The sequence below is a fragment of the Chondrus crispus genome, genomic scaffold, assembly GCF_000350225.1.
Source record: "Chondrus crispus Stackhouse genomic scaffold, scaffold_215, whole genome shotgun sequence".
NCBI lineage: Eukaryota > Rhodophyta > Florideophyceae > Gigartinales > Gigartinaceae > Chondrus > Chondrus crispus.
Window position 1 is genome coordinate 27484 of NW_005179089.1, and position 12398 is coordinate 39881.

The 12398-nt window shown below is 52.3% G+C and overlaps 1 protein-coding gene across 1 annotated transcript; it reads left to right on the forward strand.

The window, feature by feature from the left end:
* Nucleotides 1-358: 358 nt before the first annotated feature.
* CHC_T00008538001 (Serine/threonine protein kinase) lies at nucleotides 359-1906 on the forward strand. The gene has a single exon (XM_005715389.1). It carries the CDS (start codon nucleotides 359-361, stop codon nucleotides 1904-1906), a length of 1548 nt encoding a protein of 515 aa, XP_005715446.1.
* The last annotated feature ends 10492 nt before the right edge of the window (nucleotides 1907-12398 follow it).

Sequence of the window (12398 nt, forward strand, 5' to 3'; positions counted from 1 at the left end):
TGTTACTTAGAAAAGACACCACACACTATAGTTAAGATGCACGTAAATATGAAAGTATGTCTGAGAACGTCACAGGAACTTCAGATATCCTTCTAGTTGTACGAGCCCCGCTAAATCACCGACAGCATCACAGAAAACATCTGGAAGCCTGAAAGAGAGTCTACCTTGACTGCGTATCTTCCAGATTCCATCCATCCGCCATCTGTCTCTGTAAACTGCGAGCTGTTCTCAGTATAAAAGGATCTTAAACATCAGACCCCACCTCCTATCTCAACTTCCTTCAAGACACACAAATCGACGCTCTTTGCCTTCCCCAGCACTTTCTCGACATCAAACGACTGACTCTCACAACCCTAAGATGGCCAATTTCAGAAATGGGGATCCGCCATCCTATGCAGGATACCTCCTCAAGCGCGGTCGTCGCAGTCCTCAAATGAAAGCTCGTCACTTCAAGCTATTCGACAGCGTATTGGAATGCAGGAATGATCCCAGCGACTCCGTGAAATGGTCCATCAACGTCTGGAAAGCAACAATTTCGAGGACGCATAGCCGGGGATTGTTGATAGTCTTGGACGCCCAGACTTCTAAGATTCGCCTCCAGTCGTTTACCGAGGCAGATGCATGCACGTGGGAGTTCCATCTCCGTCGTGCTTCGCGGCGAAAAGTGACAAGTTTTTACGACCTGCAAGAATTGATTGGACACGGAAACTTTGCAGAAGTTCAGAAAGGCATAGACATTTCAGAGCAGGAAACTGTCGCCGTGAAATCCATGAAGAAAAATGGGGAGCTTATGAATCAAGCAGCCGCTATTAAACAGGAGACCAAATTCGCCTTGAAGGACGTACGTCACCCCAACGTTGTCAGGACTTTGGATATCTTCAACACGATTGATCAACTGTTCATTGTCATGGAACACGGTGGTACATCTCTTGAGGGCATCTTAGAAGAGGTTGAAAGTATCCCAGAAGACGATGCCGCGCTCATCATCGGCCAAGTACTCAATGCTGTGGAGTTTTTGCACAGTCGTGGTATCGTTCACAGAGACATCAAGCCGGCTAATATACTGCTTAAGAAGACTGAAGCTTTTTTTGATGTCAAGCTTGCGGACTTCGGTCTCAGCGGTACCATAACCCCAGGGGCAACGACTAGCAAGGAATTGCGAGGACGAATGGGAACGCCATCATTCCTGGCTCCTGAAGTGCTAACTAGCAACAGGTATACTGCGGCAGTCGATCTATGGTCCGTAGGGGCTTCGGCATTTTACATGCTCAGCGGCGAGTTACCTTTCAATGGGACAAGCATCTCCGGGATATTCAAAAACACTGCCATGGGAGCGTTTGACTTTGGAGGCAAAGCATGGAATAGTATATCCCTCCAAGCACAGGAATTCATCCACGGGTTGCTTCAAGTAGACGTCAAAAAGCGGTTCACCGTTGCAGATGCGAAGAATCATGCTTGGATCAAGGATGCAAAGGATAACACTGTACTTAAGATGGTGTCAGAGCCAACTGAAGTTTCATCTCCAAGTGAAGAAAGGAGATTGGTCCGGGTTGAGGGTAGTTCCTCTGCAACGAAAAGTGCCTCTCCAACTGGAAGCCCTGGCGAAGAGAAGTTGCAGGATCGCAGAAGAATCACAAAATCTTCTGTGTCTGGGCCCCGCTGTATGGCTCCTCGCACACCTTCGTTCCGACGCATTGTTATGCCCAAGAAGCTTAACATGAGTCCTCGGGTTGGTTTGGATTCCATTCTGGTGCAAAGTGATGGGAGGGTTCAGGAGCCCCCGACGGTCGAGAGGAAGGGGAAACTTGGGATTGCAGGCCTCTACCGACGTGCTGTGTCGAATCTCACGAGCATGCAACCTTCGGCGATCCCGGTTACGCGGTTGATGCAATCCAATCAAGATTAGATAGTAGTTCTTTCCCCTTCGCTCATAGCATGAGGAAGGAGGCTTTAGCAGAGACCATGTAGCAAGTAAACTCAGAAAAAAACTTGCGTACCACCGCCTTCCTTGCCATATAGGCTTTCTTTCCCCTAAAGTTGATGAGCCAGATCGTTTGCTGCATAAAACGAGATCCAAAGTTGGGGCTTTGAAATCTTGCGTACTTTCTTTGCAGCTCGTTATGAATTCTCAGGTTTTGAGTTATCCCACTACATGACATGAAGTCTTCATCATTCCTGCTCAGGGAAGATTCGACAAAGAAAGGTGGTACACTGGTTGCCGAAACCCGAGCTCATTATGAAAGAACGAGGGTAATACTTCAAAATGAGAACAGCCGGATAGCTTTGACGTGGGCTCAAAACTCAAAACCAACTGCATTGTCTTGTGCAGGCGACCACCGAAAGGAAGCCAGTATTGTCCGCCTGAAAGCTGTATTTGTAGTCATGGACCATGTTCCTACGTACTGGCTGACATTCGAGTATTGCAGGCAGAAACGCAGCCCTCCTTGTGCCTTCGCTTCTTGCAAGTCCTAGTCCGGAGGCGTTCAGCCCTGCAATCTGCGGTTGACTTGCAATATTTTTTCTTTTACCTCTTGACGAGCGGAGACGCATTTCTGTTCAAGAACTGATATCATTCAAAAATCCCGAAACGGCCAACTATGTTCACATTTGTTTGGAGTGAACACGACACATTCATATGGTCAGGCTATTTTCCATTTATGTCTCGAAAAACAAAAACAACCGTGTATGGGAGTAGATTTGAACTACGAAGAAGCACTGGGGTGGTTGCGAACTACCAACGACATGAAATATCTCTGCGGTAGCGTCAGGATTCTGCCCTGCTCAGACAGACACTGCATGATTCTGCAACCTCTGCAAACCATGGAATTGCCCACGATGAACTTGCCTATTCCATATGAAATCGGTTCACGTGACTGTGCAGAGAGCTCTCTTGCAGACCGCGGAGGATTTATCGTACGGGCGGAGCTGCCTGGTCGCTTCCGCTTCACGTGAGCTTGTCAAACGTGCGAAATGAGCCATTAGCGATTTTTGTTGAGGCACCATTCACAGAAATATGTGCATGAATCAGCGTGAAAAAAGAAGTCTATCTTTATTTGCAACTAAGGGGAATTTCTACGGAGCACCCTTCTTTCCTTAACCTCTGTGCATGTGCTAATGTACATACACGTGGAGGAACTGTTTCGCTCTCACTTGAACACTGCCGTTGAAAGCGTTCTCATCGGTGTCGCGCTATGGTGCTTGGCAAAATGTATTGCGCATTTCATGTATGTGTGCAAAAGGCGGCCGTATGCACGAGTTGTAGCGGCGGAAGCTGCTGCTAAATGTAAACAAAATGTGCCATGACAAAGGAAAACAACGACCAGGGGGTCCAAGGGGGTCCAAACCACTGCTCTTGCGTAGTGCGGGGAATACTAAGGGCTGTCGTCGGGCGCCATTGGAGTCAATATTATTGAAGGAGAGTTTTGTGAAAAGGATTCACTCCGGCTACCTTGGCAAGTTCAGTAATGCAGTGCGGCACTCTTTTCCGTATGCAACGAAGTAGAGGTCCGTTTGCAGCGGGGACGCCTGGCGTTAGCATGAGTGTTGTGCCGTCGAATTGCGAAGCGGCATACCAAGTCGTTTGAACGAAGTGGCACTGACGAAGCTACGAAAGGCACAGAGGCGGAAAACTCCGGTGCGCAAGGGTCTTCCACCCTTCAACATTGGTTGACAGAGGGAGTCGAGGGCGAGCGAAACTGTGGTTGCATCCCGAGACAAGTAAGTCACAGACCTACGATAAGAGGTAGCCAATAGGGCACGAGACTTACACAATGAGTCACCAGCGGCCGCCCGAAGACTCGAGGCGGGAGTGAGGGGCCATCGCTGTTCATGGAACCACAACCACATAAACAACGCGTTCGGGCTGCAGTAGCACAGTGCCACTCCTAGCACAGCAATCAATGGTCAGCCGCGACTTGTTCTTATCTTGTCTCGCTTGTGGCACTTCTTGAGAACCACACGCGTTCAAATACCGATAAAATTCAATTCCATTTCCGCAAAAACATGGTGGGCCTCCAATACATAGCGACAGGTAGGGGACATGCGAGGCGAGGCGAGGAACGAAACTAAAATTCGCGCATCGCATACACCCGCATACACCCGCATTCACCCATGCAGTAATGACGCCTGGTTGTGATGCCAAGAACTAGTCCGATGCCTCCAACCACCGGTCGTGGCGGAGGCGACGGCGCCTTTATTTCCTACAGAGTAGATAGCGCCTTATTGGCATTGTCCTATTCTGGTGACGGCCCCGACCTCGTCGATACGCTCTGAGGTGTCGCGCGACTCCGCCTGCGGATGACGCTTGGTGAAGACGGGCGCCACCGGCACGGCAAGCGCGCGTGCCGACTCCGTGTCCTTTGCCCTTGTTGCCGCGGTGTCTCGCGCGTAGACATCGAGGTCCGCTGCCGACAGGCGACCGCCCCTGCCCCGCGCTCGGTGCGTGCGGCGAGAGAGGGGCGGGGCCACCGCCGGCGAGTTGAGGGCTGGTATGCGCGGAGCACGAAAACGGGCGGCGGACGGGAACGCTGACGGATGTGATGCCAATAATACCGCTGCCCTCTCTCCCCCTGAGGGAGAAGCGGCCGGCCGTGACTTTGTGTGCTGATTTGCCGGCCCTATGTGGATGTGCCTTATCTACTGTGATATCCTCCTACTGTATCTGGATGCAACCACGGCGGAGGACCAGGCTCGGCGTATTGACAGTGAGGCCCGTGGTGTTGACAGGTTGCTGCTGTACTGTACCCTTGGGTACTGCCTGCTCTTTCGGCTCTGGAAGCAGGCAGCTGCTTCCAGAGCCCCAAAAAATAAAGCGAAATTCAGTGCTTTGGGCTGCTCCCCTGCTTCCCTCATTCGTGTGCTCGCGAAAGGCGCTCTGCAGTGACATGGTGTTGCTCCAAATCTTGTCATCACCGGCCAGAATCCGTGTCGGTGGCGTTTGTCCCGCTTGTGGCATGACGCGGAATGTGCCATCAATGAAGTATCGATAAAAGTGATTCCCAGTCATGATCGAGCACCGTGAAACGCAGAATCTATGTCAATTTGAGTTGCCAGGTCTTGCGCCGTTATGCGGCATGTGATTGGCCGGTGTTTTGACACCTTTCCGTCACGTGATGTCCGTGTCAACAGGTGGACGTTGACAACATCGATGATTGCGTACCCCGTCATGGTGTGCGCGACACAGGCAAGCGATTTAGAATGGAGGTTGTTCTTGACGGCCTACGCACTTGCAACTGATCGTCATGCTTTGCAACCTGTCGAGCATTTTCAAAGGGCTGTTGCGATTCCCCAAACTTCTTTCTTGCCCACTTGCTTCCCTGCCGTGTCGCAGAGACTGTCGCTCGCATCTACTGCACGACCTCCCCAATTACCCATGAGGAGAGCAGACCGGAGAACCGCACATGAACTACAACATCGCTCAAAACAGTAGCGTGTTAGAGAGGCGGCAGAGAAGAACGTCCCTAAATTTCGCGACAAGCAAAGGAATATGTGATGTTTGTCAACGAACACCACTTCGGGTTTCCATCCGCAAAAAAGTTTTCTCTTGCGTCATATCAAGTACTTTGTTAACGTGAATAAAAGACTTGACCCTACACTACAATAAGTTGAGTTCATGCCGATGCGGGTTCTGCACCACCCAATGCTCGGCAGAAACAAATTCTATTGAGTCCCCTTCTCATCAAAAATCTCCTGGGACCTCGAGTTGTAAATGATCCGAATACAATTCTATGTAAGAAGGAAACGAGGCATGATTTCCAATTCCAAGTGCGTAAAGAGAATCTTGGAAATAATCGAAATGATCTGACACCACAAACGGCTGTTCTGGCCCTGAATGTAATGGCAAGCTACTCAAGTGTACTTTTTTAAAGAGTGACATGTTTGCTTTTCTTCGTCTCTTCATAAGAACTGTGTATTGCAAGAAACGATGCCTCTGCTTTTACTCAGGCTAGCGTTCATGGTTCTACTGAATGGCGGCGGCGGAGTGACGAATTCCCTGCCTGTTCAGGTCCCACCTGCGACATATGTAAGCGTGTCACAGGTGTGTGTGCTGTACATGGGAATCATGACAAACTGCAACTAATTTAAGATGTCATTGGGAGCCTCCGGAAATTATTTTTTGTGTCGGAGCCATCTTTTTCTTTTTTGTGCACAAAAAATGAGTTTCGTCACGGAAATCCTTGGACACAATGTGGGTCCCCCTACTATACGCATGATTTGTACTCAGACGCCGACGATGACGCCGTCAAAGCTCTAACTACAGATAATTTGGATTGTACGCGCGCGCATTTTGGCATTTGTGCGATACACATCTAACCTAGCATGGGGTCGCCCGTCCGAGAAAACAGCGCGTTGTTTGTGCACAACGCGCCGTCTGCGTGTTACAAAATCCTGATTTGGTCAACACAATTTGGGATTTTAGGATTTCAGAAGGCGCCCATTTTCGCGCACAGTCTGCACAAGGAATTCAGGGCCATTCGTAACCCTGTGCTCCCGTTGTAGACGATTTTGGGGTCTACACCCAGTTACTGTAGAGAGTGTTGACAATAATGTAAGTGACATCACTTACATTATTGCGGTGATTGTTTTAATCTCCATCCTGTGACGTCTTGCGGCAGACGAGCGTTCGCGAGCAGGGAAGGAAAGCAAAGGGCAAAACGATGGCCAACGTCCTCTGGGGTCTGCGCTCCTGCAGTTCGTCCCCAGAGGCTGCCTTTATTCGAAGTCATTTTTGGGCAGATCGCCTAATGCAAGCCCGTTCAGCGCACGGTGTCTTGCCTCCAGCACAGACGACCGTTCGCGCGTTGGCCTCTTCCAAAAGACAGTAGGAGACTGTTTCTCCCACTGACAGTGAGAGACCGTTCCTCAAAAGCCTTCGCGAGCCGGCGCGAGCAAAGTAGTAGGCACCCCACTCATCGCGTGGACATGGCTCCAGTACCTTTGAGCTCCAGCGCGCGCTCGATTATCATCCCGCCCGCGAGCACAGTGCTCTAGCGTCACAGGGCCCCACGGTTTTCGCGCAACAGCAGCGTGAAACCGGTTTTAGGAAGCAAGTGAGCACTGTTCGAGCGCCCGGAGCTTCAGATCCCTATCTCCAGCAGTGTGGAGGAAGTCTTCCAGCATCCCAGGCAAGTACTCAAACAAGCGCTCTAACGGCTCCCAAGTGAAATCTTGAGAATCCAGGAGGCCTTCCCATTCCACTTGAACCATTAGTCCACCCTCTCGATCGCAAACTGCGCGTATCGTCTGGGCCACTTCATAATTTGTCTCAGAGCGCTCCGCCGCCCTTAGCAGGCGCGGTGAAACAATTTTACCGTCCATGTCGGCCCGGTACATCAGCAAACGCCGGGCATGTACGACAGCTCGCTTCTGCTTAAGCAAATCTTCCACTTGGTACACCCACTCAGACTGCACAGCTGTCACGCGACGCGGTCCAACCCACCTGAAATTGAGCTTGTGCTTGCCGGGCACCGCCCTGCGCACCAAGACGAAGTCTCCCACGCAAAAGTCGGCTGCGTGAACGTTGGTTCTTTCGTTGTGCCTCTCAATCATCCGCTTACGGGATGCTTCAGCATTTTCAGCAACCCCGCGGTGAAGGTCGTCAAGAGCAGCTTGGGTGCGGTCTATGTCGATCAGCTGCCGCGCTCGAAGCTCATCTAACGGTATTTCATCCTTGAACGGCACCAGGGGGATCGCGCGAAGTAAAGGACGTACAGGCAAATGCCCATTAAAAACCTCTAAAGGGGTACGATACACGGTCTTCACATTCGGATCCCGGGGCCCAAGGCGCTTTAGAGGGGCGTGATTCAACACGCTCTGGACGCACTCTATGACAGCAGGCCAGTCTTTAGGAGCGAGTCCCCACTCGCTTAGCAGTGCTCTGGTTGCTCTTAAAACTTCCCTGCAAACTCGTTCAACGGATCCATTGGCCCACGGCGAGTATGCCGTGGTAAAGTGGTGATGCACCTTGATCTCCGAGATGAGAGCTGCCAATACCCGATTCTTAAAGTGGGATCCTTGGTCCGTTACAAGCCAGACCATGTTGCCGAACACTCCTAGCCATACACAAAGCGCGTCGGCAGCCGCTTCGCTGGTGCACGCGACAGTAGGCCACAGCCAAATATACGAGGAGAGGTCGTCGCGGATAATCAAGATATACTTCTTCTCATCGCGTCCGGGCCCCATGAACAAAAAGTCCATGTGAATCACCTCGTTCGGCCTGGATCCATGCAACGCACTGCCAAGTGGTCGCGGTATCACCTCACCAGCCCTAGTCACTATACAGTGGAGGCACCCGCGCACCAGCGTACTGACGTCCTGTTCCATAGCGGACCACCAGAAAGTTTCCGATAAAGTGCTCAGGGTGGCATCTATTCCGCGGTGTCCAGCGGTCCCCCCGTGCGACACTACGAGAATCTTGAGCTGTAGTTCCCTGTCATCCTGGGGAATCCATATTTTCCCCTCCTTCTTCCAGAGTTGATCAGCCGCATCAAATTTCAGGTCCTTCGGCCGTTGCGAGGGTAGGCGCTGCGATGCGCGAATGGAGGTCCAATTGGGCCACACGAAGTCGCGCGGTGCCGGGACCATCTGCTCCGCTTCCTGCAGTAGCATGCTGCAAATTGCCAAGCGTTCGCTTCTATCACGGCGATAACCTCGCGTCCAGCGTGTAAGAATGTCTGCACATATGTTCCTCTTGCCGTCAATGTGTTCTATGACGTACGAAAATCGCGACAAAAAGAGAGCCCACCTCTGAACCTTGGAGACCACATGTCTGCCGAGCGCCGGCTCCAGCGCCAAGGGCGCGAAGATGAAAGGCAGATTCCTGTGGTCCGTGTAGACGTGCGTCCCTGGTTGGGACTGGAAAAGGTAGTCCATCTTTTCAAATGTTTGAAAGATGGCGAATCCCTCCTTCTCAAAGGTCGTCCAGCCCAGCTCGGCACCTTTAAACGCAGAGCCTAAAAAGGCTAACGGCTCGTGACCCTGCTGTTCCACAGGCAGAGACAGCTGTTCCGGCGTCGTTTGTGTTACAACTCCAGACCAATAGCGCTCCGAAGCGTCCGTATAAACGCACACAACCTTTTCCGGATCGGGATGAGCGAGCTGCACTGCGTTGCGGAGACAGTCTTGAAGTTCCAGAAATGCTTTCACGTGGTTAGGGCCCCAAGACAGACTACGCAACCTGATGTGGCGAATAGACCGATTGGTCCGCTTACCAGACTTGGAGTATGCTTGCTCCAAGACTGCTGTCAATGGTGCAGTGCGGCCAGTGAAGTCGGGGATTGCGATGTACATCCAGCGGCAACAATATATAAATTGCGCCAACTCCTCTGCGTTTTCAGGCATGCTCACGTCCTTCAGTCCTTCCAAACGTGCTGGGTCCAGGCGAAACCCTGCTGCAGAGACAATCCGCCCGCACCACTTCAACTCCTTCTCGAAAAGTTTGCTCTTCCTCGCGTGCAGGCACAAATTCTTGCTTTGGCAGATTGCGAAGAACTCCTCTAGCTTGTCGAGAAGAACTTCCTCTTTCCGCGCGTGAAGGCTAAAGTCATCCAACCAGGCCTTCAACCAATTTCGAAGCATGCTGAAAAGCGGCTCTACCGAGCTTTGGAAGAAAGCGGTGGCGTTAGCAAGACCTGGCAGCACGCGTGTCGATGCGACCACTCCGCGTGGGGTCACGATCCCGCACGCGGTGTAGGACTCCGGATGAACTGGTAACTGCCAGTATCCCGATACGAAGTCAAGGCAGGCGAAGCAGGTGCCACCCGCGAAGTCTCGAATCTCCGAATCTATGTGGGGCATGGGCCATGCCTCTTTGACCGTCGCAGCATTGACGGGTCGTAGGTCCACGGCCATTCTGTACTTCGCCCTTGACCCCGGCTTGGGGACAAGCAGCGGCGCCGCTTGCCACGTGGCCGTAGGCATGTCTTTGACGAAGTTCATCGCGCGTAAAGTGTCGATGTACTTATCCAAGAACATGCGCTGCTCCGGAGAGTAGCGTCTTGCTTTCACTCTCACCGGCTTCACGTCTGGATTCAGACGCACCCTCATTGGGGCAACGTGGGCTGGAGGGGTTTTTCCCAGCCGAACTCGAAAACCGAGCGAAAACGTTTCAACATTTCAGCAAGTCTCGCCGTCCCCGCGGAGCTCAAACCATTTGACCTGGCTCGCTCGAGCATTGCACTGAGGGCTTCGTCGAGGGCCGACGGTGGGTCATCACCCAGGTCGATATATACATCACTCTCGTCGAGCTTATCGTCTTCTGCGCCACCGCTGCTATGAAACGTGCTGCCCCACTCGAACCCATGGTCGCGCAAGATACTGCCAATAGACGTGGCGCCGTCAGCACACGGGTCGTCCTCGTGTCCGGCAGCCTTAAGCACATCCGGCACGTCCACAATTCCCCCCAGCCTGTCACGTGCAGCGGCTAGCATGACACGATTGTCGATGCCCAGCGCAGCCAGCACATGACGGCCTATGTACGCGTGCGCCATGCCATTGTCGCTTACCAACCACTTGGTCTTGCGCAAGATCAACTTCTCACCGTGGCGAATTCGCAACTCAACATCAGCCTGCACCATGCGGCTACAGGCGATCGGCGGGAGCCCCGCCCGTGCTGTGTCGAACGTGCGCGCCTTCGCCAATTTGTCGGCTTTGATCGCGCTATCAGCTTTGGTCAAGGCCTCGAACAGGGTTGATGGCATGACGTTGACATCTGAACCCTGGTCAGCCAGCACAGTTGCTTCCACAGCACCGATGCAAAATCCTGCAAAGAATAATGAGGAGTTCTCCTGAACAGCGCTGGTGCCGTGAATCGCGCCAACACTTTTCCCCTCGCGCCTGCGGCGCTTTTTCTCTTTGTACTCTTCGAGGTACTTATCCTTTTCCTCGTGTGTAGCAAGGTCGCAGTCCTTGATATAGTGCAGTTTATTGCAACGCGGCAACAAACAATTAGGCAGCTCGCGTGAGCGCTTGTTGTTCCCGGTATGCGTGCCTCTGCCTCCAGCTTTGTCGTTCCGTTCAGCCACGGGGGCCGCCGCAAAACCGGGTACCGAAGTTGTCCTCGCTGTTCTGTTGCGGTTGCGACCGCCGCGCCCTCTACGAATCTTGACATTGTCGCTGACTGGAGTAATCTCCAGGTCATCCGAGTCTTCCTGTTCCGCTTTGTATGCCCTCGCGGAGTCGTGTCGGTCGAAGATCTTGGCTTCTTCGGCTAGTAGGCGCATGAACTTCGCGAAGTCCTTGCGCAGCTCCTCTTTGTGGAGCTTTAGTGTGAGAACCATACGCGTGTGCAAGTCGACATGCGTGACGCGTTTCATGATGTGCTTTACGGCAAGCTTCGGTTGCTCCTTGACGAAGTTCTCATACCCGCACTCCCGGAGTTTGTTACTGTACTTCAGGAAAAGCCTCCACACTTGGCGTTCGAGACTGCAGTTCCTGTCTCCCTTCCCGAGCTTGACACTTTGGATCTCACGCTCGATCCTGGCAAGATCGTAGTCCGCGGGGTCCACCTTCGCGCGCTCTTCGATGCACTTGCGCAAGTGGTCTTCGGTGATTCTTCTAACATCAGCAGCGGTCACCCAGTTAGCAACGATGAAAAGCTCCAAAACGCTCTTCTCGATCGAGTTACGGAGCGTAGTTAGCGGTATCTGTACGCCAGATTCGGCGTTCTTCTCTTGAATGAGGCCCTCGTAGATCTCCCTCTTCTCCTTGAACGTTACGAAATCTGCGGTTTCAACATCCTTGAGGCGAGGTGCCTCGATGGTTTCGACAATAGTCTGACGAACCGTGTCTCTTTTCTCATTACTTCCATTCTTCTCTCCACTCGTCATAGCAAAAGACTTCCTTTGCGAAAAGAAAAAAAGTAATTACTGTGACGTCTTGCGGCAGACGAGCGTTCGCGAGCAGGGAAGGAAAGCAAAGGGCAAAACGATGGCCAACGTCCTCTGGGGTCTGCGCTCCTGCAGTTCGTCCCCAGAGGCTGCCTTTATTCGAAGTCATTTTTGGGCAGATCGCCTAATGCAAGCCCGTTCAGCGCACGGTGTCTTGCCTCCAGCACAGACGACCGTTCGCGCGTTGGCCTCTTCCAAAAGACAGTAGGAGACTGTTTCTCCCACTGACAGTGAGAGACCGTTCCTCAAAAGCCTTCGCGAGCCGGCGCGAGTAAAGTAGTAGGCACCCCACTCATCGCGTGGACATGGCTCCAGTACCTTTGAGCTCCAGCGCGCGCTCGATTATCATCCCGCCCGCGAGCACAGTGCTCTAGCGTCACAATCCTGCATACATTAGTGTCATTGACACTAATTCAGTACTGACACTATTTAACCGTAAACGGAAATAGTGTTAGTTACAGTATTAATGTCACACAATATTAGTGTAACTTGGAATTTAACCTACGAGTCAAC

Bases quoted from the DNA above. Each gene is read 5' to 3' on its own strand.
- CHC_T00008538001 (XM_005715389.1), top strand. From the start codon at position 359: ATGGCCAATTTCAGAAATGGGGATCCGCCATCCTATGCAGGATACCTC.